Raw genomic sequence first — 20,587 nt, 5'->3', positions numbered from 1 at the left:
CTTACAGTTATTTCATTTCCCTAAATTGCCATTGTGTTTCCTGAATTAAAATTGTTTGACTTACTAAACACTCTATACTTTACGTGGGTGGGCATCACAGCATTTTATAAGAGGTGAATGCACAGTGAGTGAGAGCTAGTATTTGGGTTGGTGGCCTTGTACCTTGCCTTATACTTAGTCCTACCCAGTCTAATGATTCTGCTTCCCAGGGACACCTTGGCTGAGCCAGGACAAAAGTGTGTTCACCAGTCCCTCAGTGGCGTAGTCCTAAAATTTCTAGTATGATAACGCTCTACATTGCCTTGTCACCTAATATATAGGATTTTTTGAAGAAGCAAGAGTGAGAACCATTGAGGCCGGGCACTACACCACTGTTGCTAAATGTTCTGAAACAGTATGCCTTGCCTACTGTGAAACTGAGAAAACCAGAAATGTAATACAGTAGAACCTCTTTAATCCGAACCCCCGTAATCCGAACGTCCACTAATCCGAACCCCTCATTGCTGTACTCTATACACAGTACAGCAGTTCTTTATTGTATACTGTATTTAATTTACAGTATGTTTTATTCACCATGTTTAACTACTGTATTAAATAAACACTGTATTTTACTTTATAAAACATTTTTTCACTTTCCCAAAAATAATGTTGATCAATTTTAGCCATGTTTTAGCTATTGTTATGTAAAAACAACAATATGTTCTGTAATCCGAACTATTCAATAGTCCGAACTACCCCTGGTCCCAATTAGTTCGGATTAAAGAGGTTCTACTGTATGTGGATTAAGATGAATGCTAAACAAGTGTAATATTAATTGTTAAATAAATAAATAAATAAATAAAAAGGCCTTTATTTACAAGCGAGTTTCATATACATGATTTTCAAACTTACTCAAGTCAAACTAAAACTAAACTAACCTAATATATACAGAAATATAATATACAAAATAACTACAAAAAAAAACATTTACAATTTAAAAATAATAGCATAAATAATATACATTTATTAATTTATTATTTAATTAATTATTAATTAATTTATTTATTTATTATATTAATTAATTAATTTAAAATTTTTTAAATTAATTTATTTGAATTTTAATTCATTAATTTTAATTAATTAATTAATTAAATTATTAATTATTATTTATTTTATTAATTATTTATTTATTATTTTTAAAAATAATTTACATTTGTTTTTCTGCATTGCGGCCCTGAATGATCCATACGATTTGGAGCTCTTTATGTCCTGAGGGAGGCCATTATACAACTGCGGGCCAAAATAAGAAAATGACTTTCTTCCAACCTCAAGCCTCACTTTAGGAAAGTGGAGCCTGCGGTCGGAACGAGTATCACGCAGGCAGATCTCCCCCCTGTACTTAAGCCTCTCCCAGCGTGAGCACTTTGTGGACCAGGCAGCAGGTCAGCCTCCTGCACATTTCATCCGTTGGGATGAGCTTTGCAGCATCTCGGAAGGAGGACACGTGGTCAAAGCGGTTAAGGCCAAAAATGAACCTTATAGCAGAATTTTGAATTCTTTGAACTCTTGCCATATCCTCCTTAGAGATGCTGTTTCTGTTTAGTTTTTATTAAAGGAGAATCATTTGACAAGTTTCTAGCTAACTTAAGGCATCGTGCAAAGATTTGTGATTTCAAAGATCAAGAGTCTAAACTAATGAAAGCACAGATAGCACTTGGAATTTTTTCCAGAGAAACCCAGGAACGTTTGTTAAGGGATGATGCACCAATAGACAAAATTATTGAATATTGCAAGAGTATTGAGCTTGCTGAAAATAATCTGAAGATTATAAATAAAGAAAACGACCGGGTTCCTTTTTTCAGTACTGACCAGATAAAGCAAAAATCATATAACATTTCCGAACACCAATGTAAGAAATGTGGAAGGAATCACGACTATAACCAGACCTGTCCTGCATTAGGCAAATTTTGTAATTGGTGCAAGAAGCCAAACCATTTCAGCAACGTCTGTTTGAAGAAATGTGCTCCAGCAACAAGGCAGAACAAAGACAAACCTCAACCTTTGTATAATATTGATGAAAAACAACAAGAGGCTGAAGAAAACGAGGCTGATTTGATTGACTCTGTACACTTGGTAAACGCCGTCAAACAAAAGGTATGGTTCAAAAACTTACTGATAGACAATACCTTACGTGTCAATTTCAAACTTGATACGGGTGCTGAGGTAAATGTAATACCTTATGATATCATTAAGAACTCTGGCTTATCATATAAACTAAGAAAAAGTAAGGTACGACTAGAAGCATATGGTGGCTTTAAGATAATACCTTTGGAAGAGATTACTGTTCAAGTAGAAACGAATGAGAAATTAGATATAATGGATTGTATTGTAGTAAAAGGCAGTTCCACACCTATCTTAGGGCTTGAAGCATGCACTAGATTAGGGTTGATACAAAGAATCGATGACCTAGGTAAAGTAAACTTGAATACGAGTGCTTGTAATGGCAAACAAAACTTATGTGATATTTACAAAGATGTATTTAGTGGTTTGGGCTGTTTTCCTGACCAATGTTCTATTAAGTTGACAAATAATGCGGTACCTCAAGCCAATTCAGCTAGGCGTATCCCATTGCAAATCACCAAAAAATTTAAAGACAAGCTTGATGATCTCATAAATAGAGGTATAATTGAACAAGTCAATGAGCCTGTAGAATGGGTGTCAAATGTAGTGATAGTTGAAAAACCTGATGGCTCATTGAGAATATGCATTGACCCACAAAATTTGAATAAGTACATCGTTAGAGAGAGATACACGATTCCCACTATTGATGAGTTATTTCCAAAATTGGGTAATAAACAATTTTATAGCATCTTAGATATAAAAGATGGCTTCTATCACATCAAACTAGACGAAAAATCTAGTCAACTTTGTAACTTCAGCACAATATATGGAACTTATAGATTTTTACGTTGCCCATTTGGTTTAAGTAATTTGCCTGAACTATTTCATAAGTGTGTAGCAAGATATTTTGAGGATATTCCAGGAGTAACGGTCTACTTTTAGTGCGTGGAACAAGCAACATATTACCTAGTTATCTTTCACTTCCGGAGACCAGCAACATACTTTGGGAATCGACTAAATACATGTAAAAGAGTGAAAATCAGCCGGGAGGCAAGCTTTAAAATAATTAGGTCACGGGCAGTGACGTCATCAAAATGGCCGCTCAGCCAATAATAATAATATCGCATATCTCGGAAACCACGTAACCGATTTTGACGTATGACATCTTATTTGAAAGGTCTAATCATTATCTATAAAAAAGGTTATTACACCTTTAGCGGTTAAACCAACGGTTTCTTTGTATTTTAGAAAATATTAATTTTTTACTCCCCACAAAATTGGTTTTTGCATTTATCATTTAGAAAAATTTAAATAATCAAAATTTTTCTTTTCACCGTTGAATCCAGCTTTAAAAGATGAACAATTTAGTATTTTGAATCATCACTCTATGTATATTGGTTACTGAGATATTGAAAGTAGGAAACTCAGAACACTCTGTCCCCCATGTTATTCTTATGGGAAAAATAACATTCTATATCTCAGTTATTTTTTAACGTATCTTAATACAACTTGGCATGTGGTTTAACCTAGTTGAGCTACTTGATAATGACTATAAAATATTTATATTTTACATTAACATGGCAGCAAACCTACATACTCATTTCCCATGTTATTCGTATCGCGAAGTTTTATGCATGATTATTTATGAACATGTGTTGACAAAACTTGACGTTGAGCTTAATTTTAATTAATTGAGTATGCAGGTCTACTGCAACGGGGTTTTTATAAATATTAGTAATTTTATTTTGTGAAATATTTTTTTCCTGGGTTGGTCAGACTGATAACCGACAAGAGATATGATGGCAATTTGTCGCATTTGTTGAATAAGAAACGTGATAAAATCCTTATTAACGTGTTGTTTTTGTTTCTTTTGAGTTTACATTTTTCTAGTAATTTTCATCTAGGGTTTGACGTCTTTTGTGCTTCTTAAAACATAGTTATTGATCGTTTAGTTTTTTAAAGTGGTTACCTGAAGAATATAATTTTCGTAGTAATTTTATTTTTGGGTAAACATCTTTTGGGCTTTTCAAAACATAGTTATGGATTGTTTTTTTGTGGCTACCCTACTTGAAGAATAGTATGCATTTCAGGCTTTGGACTGTGGATTCCTCACTTAAACATATTATTACATAGCATTAGACTGTTTATTTAATCTTTGTATTTAACTGAAGAATCGTATGAAATACGGCTTGCGTCTCTGTTATTTCCCTTTAACAAATAAAAAAATTGTATTATATATTTATTGTATATAATACGTGAAGCCGTTTTTGTTAACACTACTCCTCCCTTATTTGTGGGCAATTTTAACGTTTGAGGTGTCAAAAGATTCGTCTCAATTTCTAAGAAAAAAAACCACGCCTTGATATTATATGCTTGGATGAGAATCTCCCCCAGACAAATTCCGAAAATAATTCAGACGGAGGCACGAACTATTTCAAGACAAGATTAAGTTGCACTCCATTTGATATAAAATCCACCTGCAAAATACGAAAAACTTGTACACTCAGGGAATTTCAAATACTTCGATAATTAATTAAAATGACGCTTAACGTCAAGTTTTGACAGCATATGTTGTAATGGAGTGTTTAAGAAGGCCAAGGTTGGGTAATGTAAAACACCATGGGCTAAAACACCAAAGTACCGAGGCATGGTGCTTAGTGACCCGAGGGAAAAGTACTGAGGGAAAGTGAATAGGGAAAAGTGTCCAGTACTTTCGGCCGGGGGCGGATACTGGGTACTTACCCCCACTCTCCAAGCATCTTACGAGTTACGACCTCAATCTATTCTTGGGGGACTTCGACATGTTGGGCCTCCGGGCCCGACCCCGTCGGTAGGCGCCACCGGTGGGGTATGCACTAGAAGTGTGTTGAGCCCTGACACCCCAGTACTAGAGGCGTGCTGAGTCCTGACAACCTAGTACTAGAGGCGTGCTAAGACCCGGTACACCCCAGTACTAGAGGCGTGCTGAGCCCGATACACCTCGCACTAGATGCGTCTTGAGCCCGGTGCAACTGTTTGGCGTGTTGAGCCCCGGCATCCGGCCGTTTTATTTCAGTTTAAGTCCCCGGTGGCCAAAAAAGCTGCCACCCGGGACCATGGATCCGTCTGGAGGGGGATGAAGAGGCCCACCTCCACTATTTAAGAAGAGAAAGAGTTGTCTGGGAGAGACGGCAGTCTGCATCTGCCAACGGAACGGGCAACACCGACGGTAGCTGCTGCGTTTGGGATAGTAACCCACTCAGCATTTTCCGAGACGGAGCCAGTTGGAGGACTGCAGGAGCCGTGTCGATAGGACTTCTGTGAGTCGCTACGACGGGACAGCGTCAGGAAGGAGAACCAACGTGGGGAACCCAGGACAGCAAAACGGGACAGAGGGGTCTTGAGCCGATCGACCAAGACGTCAAGGGACCGCCTAATAGATTGCCCTGGTCTATGGGGTTTTGAAGTAGAAGTCATTTGTCAATAGTTTTTGTAAACAGTTCTGAGAATAATAAATGTATCATAATTCCTACAAGTGTTCTGTCAATTTGAGTCCTGAAAACTCCCGAAAAGGTCTAAAGCTGTAAAGTAAGGAAAAGCTGAGAAAGTACAGTACAATGTTCATAAATAATCATGCATAAATATTCGCCATATGAATGACATGGGAAATGAGTATGTAGGTTTGCTGCCATGTAAATGCAAAATATAAATATTTTATAGTCATTATCAAGTAGCTCAACTAGGTTAAACCACATACCAAGTTGTATTAAGATACGTTAAAAAATAACTGAGATATAGAATGTTATTTTTCCCATAAGGATAACATGGGGGACAGAGTGTTCTGTGTCTCATACTTTTAATATCTCAGTAACCAATATACATAGAGTGATGATTCAAAATACTAAATTGTTCATCTTTTAAAGCTGGATTCAACGGTGGAAAGTAAATTTTGATTATTTAAATTTTTCCAAATGATAAATGCAAAAACCCATTTTGTGGGGAGTAAAAAATTAATATTTTCTAAAATACAAAGAAACCGTTGGTTTAACCGCTAAAGGTGTAATAACCTTTTTTATAGATAATGATTAGACCTTTCAAATAAGATGTCATACGTCAAAATCGGTTACGTGGTTTCCGAGATATGCGATATTATTATTATTGGCTGAGCGGCCATTTTGATGACGTCACTGCCCGTGACCTAATTATTTTAAAGCTTGCCTCCCGGCTGATTTTCACTCTTTTACATGTATTTAGTCGATTCCCAAAGTATGGTGCTGGTCTCCGGAAGTGAAAGATTTTTACACTTGTTCCACGCACTATTTGATGATTTATGCATAGCTTCTAACTCTAAAGAAGAAAATGATGAAATACTCAAGAAAGTCCTAGAGCGGGCCAGAAGTCTGAATATTAAATTCAATATAAACAAGTTCCAATACTGTCTACCTGAAATTAAATATTTAGGTGTTATTTTTAGCAAAAATGGTATGCGTCCCGATCCAGAGAAAGTTGAAGTTATAAAAGCTCTAAAGAACCCTTCTAATAAGAAAGAACTGCAAAGTTTATTGGGTATGGTAAACTTCCTTCGATCTTTCATCCCTAACTTATCACAAATAACTTCGCCACTTAGGGAGCTCCTAAAGAAGAATGTTCATTGGCAGTGGACTGTTCTACACTCAAGAGCTATCGATAATATTAAAAAACTAATCTCTAGTGACCAGATTATTGCTCCCTTTGATATGACAGCTCCTATAATCATACAGTGTGATGCGTCTCAAGATGCTCTTGGGTGCTGTTTGCTACAAAACAACAAACCTGTTTACATGGCGTCTAGGTCTCTTAACTCAGCTGAGGTCGGTTATGCCCAAGTTGAGAAGGAATTGCTAGCAGTATATTTCTCCTGTTCAAAACTACACGCTTATGTATACGGACATGAAGACATCACTATTCAATCTGATCATATGCCCCTTGTGTCACTAATGCAAAAACCTATCAATAAAATACAGAATAATAGATTAAAAAGACTTAGGCTAAAGTTATTGCCCTACAATTTCAAAATACAGTACTTGGCTGGAAAGTACATGTATATAGCTGATTTCTTGTCACGATGTGGCGTAAAAACAAATGAGCCAGTTGACCTCACCATGCTAGATATGGTACACTGTGTAACCGAAACAGGAATTGTAAATTTTTCAGATGAACGACTTGAAGAGTTCAAAAAAGAAACTGCAAGTGATGACGTTTTGGGACAAGTTGTGAAGTATTATGTAAATGGATGGCCTACATCATTGCCTTGTGGTGGAGATCTGGCACATTATTTTAATATCAGATCTGACATTGAGTTGAATGATGGCTTACTGTATTTCAAAAACCGTATAATAATTCCGAAGAAACTGAGACCCATAATTATCAACCGACTGCATGAGACACATCTTGAGGAAAGGAAAATGAATTCAATTGTCTCAAATTTCTATTACTGGCCCGGAGTAAGAGCAGTTTTTAAGAACATTGTTGACAGATGTAATATTTGTCAGAAATATAGAAGATCAAACATCAAAGATTCACTCATTTGCCACGAGATACCTAATGTTCCTTTCTTGAAAGTTTCCGCAGACATTGCTGAATGTGCTGGGAAGATATACTTGATACTTGTTGACTTCTACTCTAGATGGTTAGAGGTGGTCAAAATGAATAGTAAAAACAGTTCATCCGTGAAGAATGCATTAGTCCAAATATTTTGAAGATTTGGGATTCCACAGATTATGATAGCTGACAACATGCCTTTTGATTCTTACGAACTAAGAGAGTTTGCAAAGGAGTGGAATTTTAAAATACAAACTACAAGTCCTAACTATCCTCAAGCCAATGGCTTAGCAGAAAAAGCTGTAGGTATTGCTAAAAAACTTATAAAAACGTCCTCAGAATCAGGATCAGATCTAAATTTGAGCCTACTCAACTACAGAAACAGTGTTGTTGCAGGACTTGATTATTCTCCAGCTCAGTTACTAATGGGGAGGGTATTAAGATCAAAATTACCTCTTCCAAATGACAGATTAGAGCCAAAGATAATTCATCAAGATGTAGCAGATCAAATGCAGACAAAAAGAATCAATCAAAAATCATATTATGATAAGACGACAAAACAAGAAACAGTATATAATGAAAAGGATCCCATTTATGTACAAGATGTTCGGACCAAGATCTGGGAGCCAGCTATCATAGTAAAAGTTGGTGAAACTCCAAGATCATACGTAGTGCAATATAAAAATGGAAAACAATTCAGAAGAAACTCATTTTTCATCAGAAAAAGAAAAATTGAATTTGTCAAAGGGGAAGATGTTTAGATATTTAATATTCTATGCTTTTAAAATAACATATGATTCTTCAGGTTTAACTTACATCTGTTTACAAATAAGTTGTTGTTATGTTTTTGAGAATAGAAACTTTTACTGTTACTAAAAAATGTCTCCTTTATTTAAAACTAATTAATAAAAACTAAACAGTTTCCATATGCAGGAAAGCAATATGTAAAGGCTGGGAGGACCAAGGACCGCATGAGTTGCATTTTGGCATGTTCTAGCAGTAGAGTTTTAAATCTGCTAAGACCTCTCAGTCTACCCACTGCGCGTTGAACTCCAGATGTGACATGGTTAGAAAAAGAGAGGTCTTTGTCAAGTACAACACCAAGCGTGTTGACAGTGTCACAAACAGACAATCTCATGCTATCAAGGGTGACTTCTATAGCAGATTTACTCAATTCCTGAACCATAATGTTTGGTCCAGTATGCATGACTACACACTTGTCAACATTCAATCCAAGGCCATTCATGACAGACCATTGAAAAATGCTGTGCAAATCAGCATTGATGAGCCGGATTGCTTCTGATGTCTTGTCTGGCTTGTATGACAAGTGTAGTTGGCAGTCATCAGCATACAAGTGTGCTGTGCAATATTCTACACTTCTGGACAAGTCAGACGTGTACAAATTGAACAGCACAGGTCCTAAACAACTACCTTGAGGAACATCACGCAATTTGCAAAGCGGATCTGATGTCCCACTCCCAATTTTGGTAACCTGCAGTCGGGACTCCAAATAGGACCGAAACCAACAAACAACTTTTTCACTGCAGCCATAGCACTTCATTTTGGCCAATAACAATCCATGATCAATAGAGTCAAATGCTTGGGAATAATCTAGAATAGCTAATGTGCTGTTATGACGAAATTTCGGGTTGAGAGACAAAATTAGATTTTAAAGTACGTAATTGTCGTCTCACCTGAAATTCTGTCACACCTTAAATTTGTCCAGATAGCTTAGCCTACAATGAGATAGTCCAGGGCTCTAACGTGTTTGTTAATTAATTATCGTTTCGAGTTTATTGGCTCAGAATATTAAATACAACAATAATACTTACAATGTTAAGCTTACCTTTAACAAGTGCTCATCATAGCCACTCGAAAAATATGTGAAGTTAAATTTAGAATTTTGAATAACCTACGATGAATGCGAATAACCTAATTAATTAGAAACTTAACTAAAACGTGATTCGGTCGTTATACTTGGTAATCACCAAAGTAAACGTGTCGGGAGAATTAAACTCGGTCGATCACCAGAGTTGATGCGGTGCTTCTTAAAACAAATTTGCGTAGGACGGCTCGGGGTAACGGAATAATCCCCACGGATATTACTCGGGTGAATTAAATAAATTTCGTGCCAGGGGTGATATCCTTTGTTTTCTGTTTATTGTGTATATGAATAGTGGTGTTGTAGATGATGTTTGATTCGAATGATAATTGTTCATTTAATATATTCTGTGGTTGTTCTTTTGACGCCTTGTAGATTTCAAACTCCACAACTGTATCCATGTATCGTCCTTTATTGCAGAGTTGTACTATTTCTAAATTATTGTCAATATTTGTGTAATTATGGTTGGACGAAATTAAGTGGTTTGCATACGCTAATTTGGAATTTTTCTTTGGCATATGTCAAGAACCTAATGAAATCTTGATGTTTGGCCTATGTAAAAATTGGGACAATCGTCACATTTTAGTTTGTAAATTCCTGTTTTGTATATTGTATTAGTTCTAGACGGTTGTCGTTCTTTGACGATGGTAGACAGTTTATTGTTAGTTTTGAAAGATACGACCACATCATTCTTAGCCAATTCTTTAGTCAAGGTGTGGTTCAGTATGACACCGTTGTTATGTATCAAGAAATAAGTCCATATGTTTTATTTATAACATCTGTCAGATGACTGTTTATATTATTATGTTTTGTTTACTTTTTAGTTTAGTCTGATTTGTGGGTTCAATAAATTCAGTTGTGTTAATTATGTTTCAATTTACTAAACTGGCGACGAGGATAATTGGATAATGGATCTCAATAACAGGGTGTATACTATTTTATTAAAGTGAAATTCCAGGGTTTTTCCAGGTTTTTCCTGGTTTTTCGAAGTTTTTCCAGGTTCCCGCGTACAGTATTTGTTTGGTTCCACTTAAACTTTAATCAATTTAAGACTTGCAGCTTAAGTATACAATATAAACTTGCATCAAATTTGTTTCAAAGTCCAGTGAGCTAGTGTTGAAAAAGTAATAATCCTTATTATAGTAATAATTTTCATTATCATCATTACTTAAGTCCACGGAAACATCGTCTCTCTCGATAGCAGCAAAATCATGAATATTATCTTCATTTTTTATAAACACATTATCAACGGCGGCAAAATCCTGAATATTTCCTGCGGTCGTGTGGTCGCTTCCCACGGTGACGTAAACGTCATCAGTCTTACGTTATCGTAGAAAAGTCCTGGACATCTCCCGCGGTATGTATACATTATCGCCGTCTCTCGCGATCACGGAAACGTAATCATCGTCATCCACGATCGCGGCAAAATCACGAAAATCTTCCGCGGCCATGTGGACATCATCATTGACTCCCACGGTCACGTAAACGTCATCGTCATCGACCGCGATCACGGCAAAATAACGAAAATGTTCCGAGGCCGTGGAGACACCATCATTGACTCCCGCGGTCACAGGAACGTCATCGTTGTCGTGCGCGATCTCGGCAAAATCATGAATATTTCCCGCGGCAGTGTAAACACCATCGTTGATCCCGCGGTCACGGAAACGTCATCGTCGTCGTCCGCGATCGCGGCTAAATCATGAACATCTGCGGCCGTGTAGAAATAATCATTGTCGTCTTTCGCGGTCACGGCAAATCACGAATATCTTCCGCGGCCGTGTAGACATCATCATTGCTTCCCGCAGTCACGGAAACATCATCGTCATCGTCCGCGGTCTCGGTAAAATCATGAATATTTCCCGCGGCCGTCTCTACATCATCGTCATCTCCCGCTGTCACGGAAACGTCATCATCGTCGTCCACGATCTCGGCAAAATAATTAATATTTCCCGTGGCAGTGTAAACATCATCGTTGATCTCGCGGTCACGGAAACGTCATCGTCGTTTCCCGCGGTCACGGAAACGTCATCGTCGTCGGCCGCAATCACGGCAAAATCATGAGCATATCACGCGGCCGTGTAGAAATCATCATCGTCGTCTTTCACGGTCACGGCAAATCACGAAAATCTTCCGCGGCCGTGTAGACATCATCATTGCCTCTCGCAGATATGGAAACGTCATCGCCGTCGTCCGCGATCTCGGGAAATCATAAACATCTGCGGCCGTGTAGACATAATCATCGTCGTCTTCCGCGGTCACGGAAACGTCATCGTCTTCGTCCGCGATCTCGGCAAAATCATGAATATTTCCCGTGGCAGTGTATACATCATCGTTGATCCCGCGGTCACGTAAACGTCATCGTCGTCTCCCACGGTCACGGAAACGTCATCGTCGTCTCCCGCGGTCACGGAAACGTCATTGTCGTCTCCCGCGGTCACGGAAACGTCATCGTCGTAGGTCGCAATCACGGCAAAATCATGAGCATTTCCCGCGGCCGTGTAGAAATCATCATCGTCATCTTCCGCGGTCACGGCAAATCATGAAAATCTTCCACGGCCGTGTAGACATCATCATTGACTCCAGCGGTTAGGGAAACGTAATCGTCGAAGTACGCGATCGTGGTAAAATCATGAATATTTACCGCAGCCATGTAAACATCATCGTTGTCGTCCGCAATCGCGGCAGATCATGTACATTTCCCGCGGACGTGTAGATGTCATTGTCGTAGCCTGCGATCACTGAAACGTCATCGTCGTCTCCCGCGGTCACGAAAACGTCATCGTCGTCGCCCGCAATCGCGGCAAGACGCATTTTACGACAACAAGCTTCTACCGGGGCTAAAATAAAAATCCCGGAATCGGTCCAAAAATCCCGGCTTTTTCCCGGTTTTTTCCAGGTCCCTTCAAATTCAAGGTTATTTCCCGGTTCTCCCGGTTGGTATACACCCTGAATAAGCCTGATCGTTTTGACCCCCATACAAATCCTGCAAGTGTCGCACAGCGTTGGGGTACATGGATTAAGCAATTTGAGAGGTATGCTTTAGCTGCAGACATTACCATTGATGTAAGGAAAACTGCACTAGTACTTAATCTAGCTGGTGAGGAAGTGGCTTACATTTTTGACAGTTTACCACAACCTAATGAAATAACGTACAAAAATGTTATAAAACTATTAACTGACTATTTCGCTCCTACCAAAAATGTCCTTTTTGAAATATTTAATTTTAGGAAGTGTCATCAAGCAGAATCAGAGTCGTTTAACTCTTTCTATTCTCGACTAAGAACATTAGCTGTGAACTGTGAATTCAAAGACTTGGATAGGGAATTAATTATGCAAATTTTGATTGGATCTAGAAGTGATGAGTTAAGGAATAAAATTTTGAAAGAACCTAACTATTAAACTTCAGGATGTTGTTATTGCAGCTAAGTCAAATGAATTATTTCAAACTCAAAGTAAGGAACTTTCTTTCAGTAGCTCAAGTTTTGCTAATGCACATAAAATTGACCATTCAAACAGGAAATTTGTTGCATTTAACAACAATCCAGCTCACTCTGTTACACCTAATGTTTGTCTTGGTTGTGGACTAAGACATTTTAGAAGGGATTGTCCCCATCTTCAGACTACTTGTAATATTTGTAAGAAAATTGGGCATCTAGCACGAGTTTGTAAAGGAGGGAAACCACGCCCCAAAGAATATTTTAGCCAAAAACACGGATCAAAGGGACAGCGGGCTCATGAAGTTTTGTCAGTGGAAACCAATTATGAACAAGAAGAAACGTTTCCACCTCAATCAAATAACGAAACAACTCAATACGTCCAGGAAGTTAACTGCACTAAAGTACCGGAACTGTATACAACTGTCAACATAAATAATCACAAAGTTCTAATGGAAGTTGATACTGGTACAGGTGTTTCTATCATAGGAGGAGAACTATGGAATACAATTTCTCATAAAAACTGTAAACTGCAACCTTCTCCTTGGAAACTCAAGGATTATAGTGGTAAACCTGTAAGTGTTTTAGGTCAGACTAATGTTTATGTGAAATACGGTAAGTTCAATGGTTTCCTTCCGTTAGTCATAACTGAAGGTAATAGAAATAGTTTATTGGGGCGTAATTGGCTAAAAAGTCTTAACATTGAAGTAAACAGAGTACTTTCAATCAACTGTCATGAATCTGAAGTTCTTAGTAAAGCTCAGCTGGATGTTCAACATCTGAAAAGTGAATTTTCCGATGTATTTTCAAATTCTTTAGGGTGCTATAATTAAAGGACCTCCAATCGAACTGAAAATTTACCAGAATTATAACCCAATTCACTTAAGAGCGCGCCCTTTACCTTATGCATTGCAGGCCCCAGTAGAAGAAGAGCTGAATAAGTTAGTTAATCAGGAACCAATGTTAATGTTAATGTTAATGTAGTTAATGTTAGAACCTGTTCAGGTATCGGATTGGGCCACACCAATTGTTGTTTCCGTAAAAGCAATGGTAAAATACGAATTTGCGGTGATTATAAGGCAACGTTAAACAAAGCTATCCAAGATCATCTGTACCCTATTCCACCAATCTCTCAGCTCTTAGCAAACTTCAACCAAGGGAAATATTTTGCTAAGTTAGATTTAGCCCAAGCTTATCAACAACTGGTTATTGACGAGAAGTCGGCACTAGCTCAGACACTAATTACACACAAGGGTGCTTTTAAACCAAAAAGACTACAATTCGGTATTAGCTCAGCTCCATCTATATTTCAACATTTTATTGAGGGTTTGCTTTCGGGCTTGGACAATGTAATCCCTTACTTTGATGATATTTTGGTTAAAGCAGGATCAATACACGAATTGATTACCACATTAAGACAAGTATTCACTCGTTTTAGAGATGCAGGGATTACACTCCAAAGCGAAAAGTGTTCTTTGTTATCTACATCAGTTGACTTCTTGGGATTTGTTGTGAGCTCTGACGGAATTCGTCCTAACCCGGACAAAGTCAAATCCATTCAAGATGCTCCTGAGCCGACTAACAAGGAACAACTGCAGGCATTTTTAGGTTTACTTAATTTCTATCACTGTTTTTTACCCAACAAAGCCAATGTTGCAGAACCTTTACATCGCTTATTGGACAAAAATGTTAAATGGCGGTGGGAGGAAAAACATAAAATTGCTTTCAATGCTTCAAAGAAGCTCCTTTCTTCCGATAGTATACTGGCTCATTACAATCCCTCCAGCCATCTTATACTAACTTGTGATGCATCTCCTTATGGTATTGGTTGTGTGCTTAGTCAGGTTCGAGGGGAAAAGGAAGTTCCAATTGCGTTTTATTCCAGGACAATGAGTCAGTCAGAACGAAGATATGCTCAAGTAGATAGGGAAGCACTTTCCATTATTGGAGGGGTTAAAAAATTCCACAATTACTTATATGGGAGGCATTTTGAAATTAGAACAGATCATAAGCCACTTCTGGGTCTTTTCACTGTGGATAAACAAACACCAAACACACTGTCACCTCAAATGATTCGCTGGAGTATCCTTTTAAATGGATATGACTTTGATCTTGTATACAAACCGGGGATTTCTATTCCGAATGCTGATGGTTTGAGTCGTCTTCCATGTTCCTCCAATGTTGTTGATCAAGAGATAAATGAAGGATCTTGAATGACGTGCTATACATTGAATCCGATGAGGTTAAACCAATTACCGCTAATATAATAGCAAAAGAAACAGAAAAGGATCCACTTCTATCTAAAGTACTATTATGGACTCAACGTGGTTGGCCAACTCATAACTCAGATCTCAACTTTACGCCTTTCATTTCTCGTAAAAATTCAATTTCTCAATACAAACAATGTTTACTTTGGGGAACTAGGGTGATCATTCCATCCACTCTCAGGCAACAAGCTCTGAAGCTTCTACACATGGGACATGAGGGCATTGTTCGAACAAAGGCGTTGGCTCGAAGCTATTTCTGGTGGCCAAAACTTGATCAAGACATAGAAAACATAGTGAATTCTTGTCAAGCATGTCAACAAAGTCGTCACAACCCTCCAAGAGCAACAGTTCTTCCCTGGGAGAAAACGAAACAACCCTGGTCTCGTCTCCACATAGATTTCGCTGGGCCCTTCCAAAACAAGTTGTTTTTGATTGTTGTCGATTCTTTCAGCAAATGGTTAGAAGTAGTTTTGGTGCCTTCTACAGATTCAAGATCAACTATAAAGGTCCTCAGAAGCCTTTTCGCAACACATGGTGTTCCAGACACAATAGTATCTGATAACGGGTCGGCTTTCACTTCACAAGAATTTCGATCGTTTAATGAAAGCAATGGCATCCGCCACGTCGTGGTTGCACCATACCATCCGTCATCGAATGGTCAGGCAGAAAGGATGGTCCAAACGACAAAAAATTCTTTGCGACGAATACTTCAAGGAGATTGGCAAAAAAGATTGGCTCAGTTCCTAATATCATCTCATATAACGCCAAATCGTTCTACTAATATGTCACCGAGTGAACTGCTGTTCGGAAGGCGTATTAGAACCATCTTAGACAGAGTTCACCCAGATTATTCTTCAAGTGACAAAGAAGAGAAAATCTTGGATAAAGCGCTTCACGATTACCAACAGTCACCTCAGAGGAAATTTAAAGAAAATGACTCCGTATTTGCAAGAAACTATAATCAGCGAGGACCAAAGTGGATTCCTGCTAAAGTCACTAGAATAACCGGGCCGCTGAGCTACCATTTGATAACAAAAGAAGGCATTGAAATACGACGTCATATTGACCAATTGAGACCTCGCTCAGAAACATCAAAAGCATCTACTAACTCACACTTGGATAATCCTGAATCTCCAGTAAACCCACCATTCCACCCACTACTCCAGAATCCTATTCAAATGAGAACACCAGAAGCACATCATATCACTCCAGTGCAAACACCATCAATGGTTTGCAATCCTATTATGATGAGAACACCAGACGTACAACCAATGCGACCATCAGTGATGCAACAATCTCGCAATTCCTTTAGTGGTATAGAAGGTTCAATTAACCCTCATCAAGAAGATGCTGGTTTCAACGTTTCTGGTTTAATTCAAGACTCCACTAGCATGAGCACGAGTCCACAACCTGTTCGGTCACGTGTCTCTAGATCAAACTCCCAAAACACTTCAATGAGCATGAGTCCTCGACCTGTTCGTATCCGTCAACCACCGGCATATCTGAAGGACTACCTAACGGGGGGAGGAGTGTTATGTATCAAGAAATAAGTCCATATGTTTTATTTATAACATCTGTCAGATGACTATTTATATTATTATGTTTTGTTTACTTTTTAGTTTAGTCTGATTTGTGAGTTCAATAAATTCAGTTGTGTTAATTATGTTTCAATTTACTAAAACCGTAGTTCGCACTTACGTATATTTTACTCTTATCTTGTGGCTTATTATCAATTCTATTGAATTTTTTTTATCAGTTTGTCGATCAGGGAACTATTATAGCCATTGGCGACTGCTATATGTTTTAACGTATTTACTTTGTCGTTGTAATCTGTTCCACTCATTGGGATGGAGAGTAAGCGGTGGACAAAACTATTGTATGCAGCTGTTTTATGGTTATGTGGATGATGTGATAATGAATGAATCGTCTGATCTGTGGTGGTTGGTTTTCTGTAGATTTTAAATTGCAATTGGCTGTTGTATCTGGTAATGGTGACGTCTAGGAAATTAATGGATTTATTTTCTTCAATTTCAAGGGTAAACTGTAGGTTTTTGTGGAATCTATTCAAGTATGCTTGGAGTAAGCTGATTTGTCTCTCGTTGCCATTGAAAAGTATGAGGGTGTCATCTACATATCTGCTATAGCGGATTATTTTATTGAGGTGTCGGTTGGAATCAGACCAAAGGTGTTCATTTTCTACATGGTTCAGGAATATTATTAAACTTTTGACGAACTCCACTGCGAGGAATATGAAGACTACTTGACATTCTTCTGACCTGATGATGTGCTCCATTCGAAGCATGAAACAGCTGTAGTCTTACTAACTACAAAGGATCGTTTTGACAGTAACAAGGTAATTTAAACCACTATATAGTTAATTCAGACGATCCAGAGGCCATTCCACCATGGGATATATTTTGATGAAACTTGGCAAATTTATTTATTTTATACAAAGCTGTTAATATTTTGGTAAAAACACACTTTATTACCCTCCCTGTAGCAGCATACCTACACGTAGGTAGTTTTAGGTACTTGTTAAACCTAAAGCTATTTAAATAAATTTAATTTAAAGCCCTATTTGGTTATTGTAAATTCGCTTAGTCTGCAGGTTTTCTGTGGCGGGTTATTGATATACTGTATTTGTTTTCTTATACTCCAAATAATCTAGGTACTCAATTTTGATGTAACTAGCACTTGGTCAATGACACGGAACTGAGCTCAATCACAACGCAATTAAAAGAAAACGATTATGACTGTGAGCTATTTGCAGTATTTTTTATGTTTTGTTTACTATCTCTTCACTCTTTCGTAGGTATGTATGCGGTTGCTAATTTTTTCCTAGCTAATAAAATATTTATAATTAAGGTACGGATGCTTATAACCAAACTCTCAGTTGAAAGAAATTCTATTTATGGTCCATATTTTTATTGCAGTTAACAGTAAAAAAAAACCACATAATATTTCAACAAATTTAGCTTCCTGCAAGATTTTTGTTTTATTTTGAACAACAGAAACCTAAAAAAAAATTTATCAAATATACTTTGAGAGTAATGAAATTGTTCGGAATTTAATAACAAATTCCAATACAACATTCTTTTAGTTAATATGTAAACAATTAACTTGCTAATGAGGTAATACCGGCATGATGTTGACTTAGACCTGCCCCCTGGCAGGACTAAAGTTGGGGACTAAACTCACTAATTTTTATGACGAAAATATATCTCTTAGTCCCGAAATTGGTCTCCCAAACCCACAGAGTCTATCTCTTAGGCTTGTGCCTAAGTCTACTTGACTCCCAAACCAACAATATTTAGGCGCAAGATTATCCCTGCCAAGTTAGGCGCGCGCCTAACTGATCCCGAGCTCCCAAACCCGTTTTCTAGGCGACAGCTTAAATACCAGAAATATCCGGTTCTTAATCGCAGACTAGCACTAATACCGAGCTCCCAAACCGCCTCTTTGTCTGCAATAATTGAAGCATTGAATTGCAAACTGGGTAAGAGGGGAGGGTCTATGACATTGAGTGGGCCTGAGCCTGGCTGGTGACAGTGATTTATTTTTTATTGGTATGTTTACATCCTAACTACCCTTCCTACCCAGAAAGAGACACTATGTGGTTTAAAAACATTGACTTGTTTTTCCTGGAACGTGCCCCAGTTGAGTGTACATGATTTAAGCTTTCTTAGTTGTTAGTGATAGTTAAGTAATAGTTTTAATAAGTTATTAAGGCAATGTGACTATGTTTAATTATTAATAACACAATTAGTTACCAAGATGTGGCATTATTTCATTTCATATGAAATCCTTTAAAACAACTGTCCAACAAACAGCAAACGTCTCCAAAAACTAATTTTATTTTCTATCAGTTAGTTTTTAACTAACTAATAACTTCTATCAGTTACTATTTGAGTAACTAACTAATAACTTCTATCAGTTACTTTTTACAGGACTAACTAATAACTTCTAACTAGAGAGAATTTAATTTATGACTAACTTCCTAACTATGGCATGAATTATCTACATAGGTTCTGGTTTGCTATTTCCTAATTTATTTCCAGTTCAATTTATTTTAGGTAATGTTGAACAAACGTCAAACAAGGATATTTGCCATTGCCGAATGTAACAAGTCAGCTAAGAGCCAATCAAAACCAAGCTACAGTAGACTCCCTCTTATCCGGACTCCTCGGGACTGAGGCCAGTCCGGATAACGGGTTTTCCGGTTAAACCAATGTACCCAAAAACTCTTCAACTTAAATTTAGGAGAGTATTGTATTTATTTAGACACCTGATCAAATCTTTCCCACGAGAACAGTCGTTTCAGTACTGCCCACTTCCTGCCGATCTAGTCCGGTTAGACCAATGTGCTGATGAAAGTTGTTTGGTTAAAAAGATGTAATTTCCACTGAGTGTAGTCCGGTAAAAAAAAAATTGTCCGGATAAGAGGGAGTCTACTGTATTATTCTTATCTCCTGATTTAACCCATAGATCGCCACTTAAACCATCCTCACCCATGAGGGTTAACTTAAACCTAGTTCAAACAGAGAAATTATTTTGGGGAAAGTGAATCCGAGGTTAAACTTTTTAAACAATTTTAAACCACAATCAGAGTTAAACTAGATTTGGGGGGGCCCTTAGAAACACATTTCATTGTCAAGTAGCATTAATAAGGTAGACTTAATTTTTTATTACCATGTAGCAGTTTATTCCAAGATTATACACTAAATTCACAACACTGTACAGTTCAAACAAAAGTAAAAATGTACATATTACTTAGGATAATTTTTAGATCTGTCTTTCTGAAAAGATTTAAAATTCCAGAATTTTTTCAGGGCCAGTATCTTACAATATATTATTAACATAATTGCATTATCCTAAATTGAAGAAGGATTAATAAAGAAGGCTTGATAATTATATTAACTTGTATCAGTTTATTTGTTTATGCACTATATTTACAACAATGTACAGTTGAAATACAAGTACAAAATGTACACATCTATACATACTTAATTAATTTGGAAGAGTTTTTTTGTGAACAGAACCTTTAATTTACTTCACTAAAATGTTAACTGACTGTATAAGCACTCAATTGGAAGAAATATTAACAAATTATGATAACTTATAGAAGTCATAGTAGGCCATAGATAAGAAGAAATGGAGCTTTCCACCATTTTACAACTTAACTTTGTAACTATATGAGACATTTGAATTTGATGAACAATGAAGATCACAACATTGATTCGTACAAACAAGGAACAAGAATGAATTTTCTTTGAGATAGTTGCAGAGAAAAAAACCATGATTCTATTTAATATTTAATTTGTGTTTTTATAAAGGCAATGGGGTCG

The 20,587-nt window shown here is 37.4% G+C and overlaps 1 protein-coding gene across 1 annotated transcript; it reads left to right on the top strand.

Annotated features, from left to right (window-relative positions):
* Positions 1-6,815: 6,815 nt before the first annotated feature.
* On the top strand, positions 6,816-16,792 carry LOC128996461 (uncharacterized protein K02A2.6-like). Its single transcript, XM_054421809.1, has 4 exons — positions 6,816-6,965; positions 7,836-7,965; positions 13,981-14,259; positions 15,324-16,792. The coding sequence occupies exons 1-4, from the start codon at positions 6,816-6,818 to the stop codon at positions 16,790-16,792; spliced, it is 2,028 nt and encodes a 675-aa protein (XP_054277784.1).
* The last annotated feature ends 3,795 nt before the right edge of the window (positions 16,793-20,587 follow it).

This window comes from Macrosteles quadrilineatus, unplaced genomic scaffold (assembly GCF_028750875.1).
Source record: "Macrosteles quadrilineatus isolate MER2022 unplaced genomic scaffold, UCM_ALF_1.0 Scaffold_1__1_contigs__length_201487025, whole genome shotgun sequence".
Lineage (NCBI taxonomy): Eukaryota > Metazoa > Arthropoda > Insecta > Hemiptera > Cicadellidae > Macrosteles > Macrosteles quadrilineatus.
Note: the sequence above shows the minus strand (reverse complement) of the source record. Positions and strands in the feature narration are given on the sequence as shown.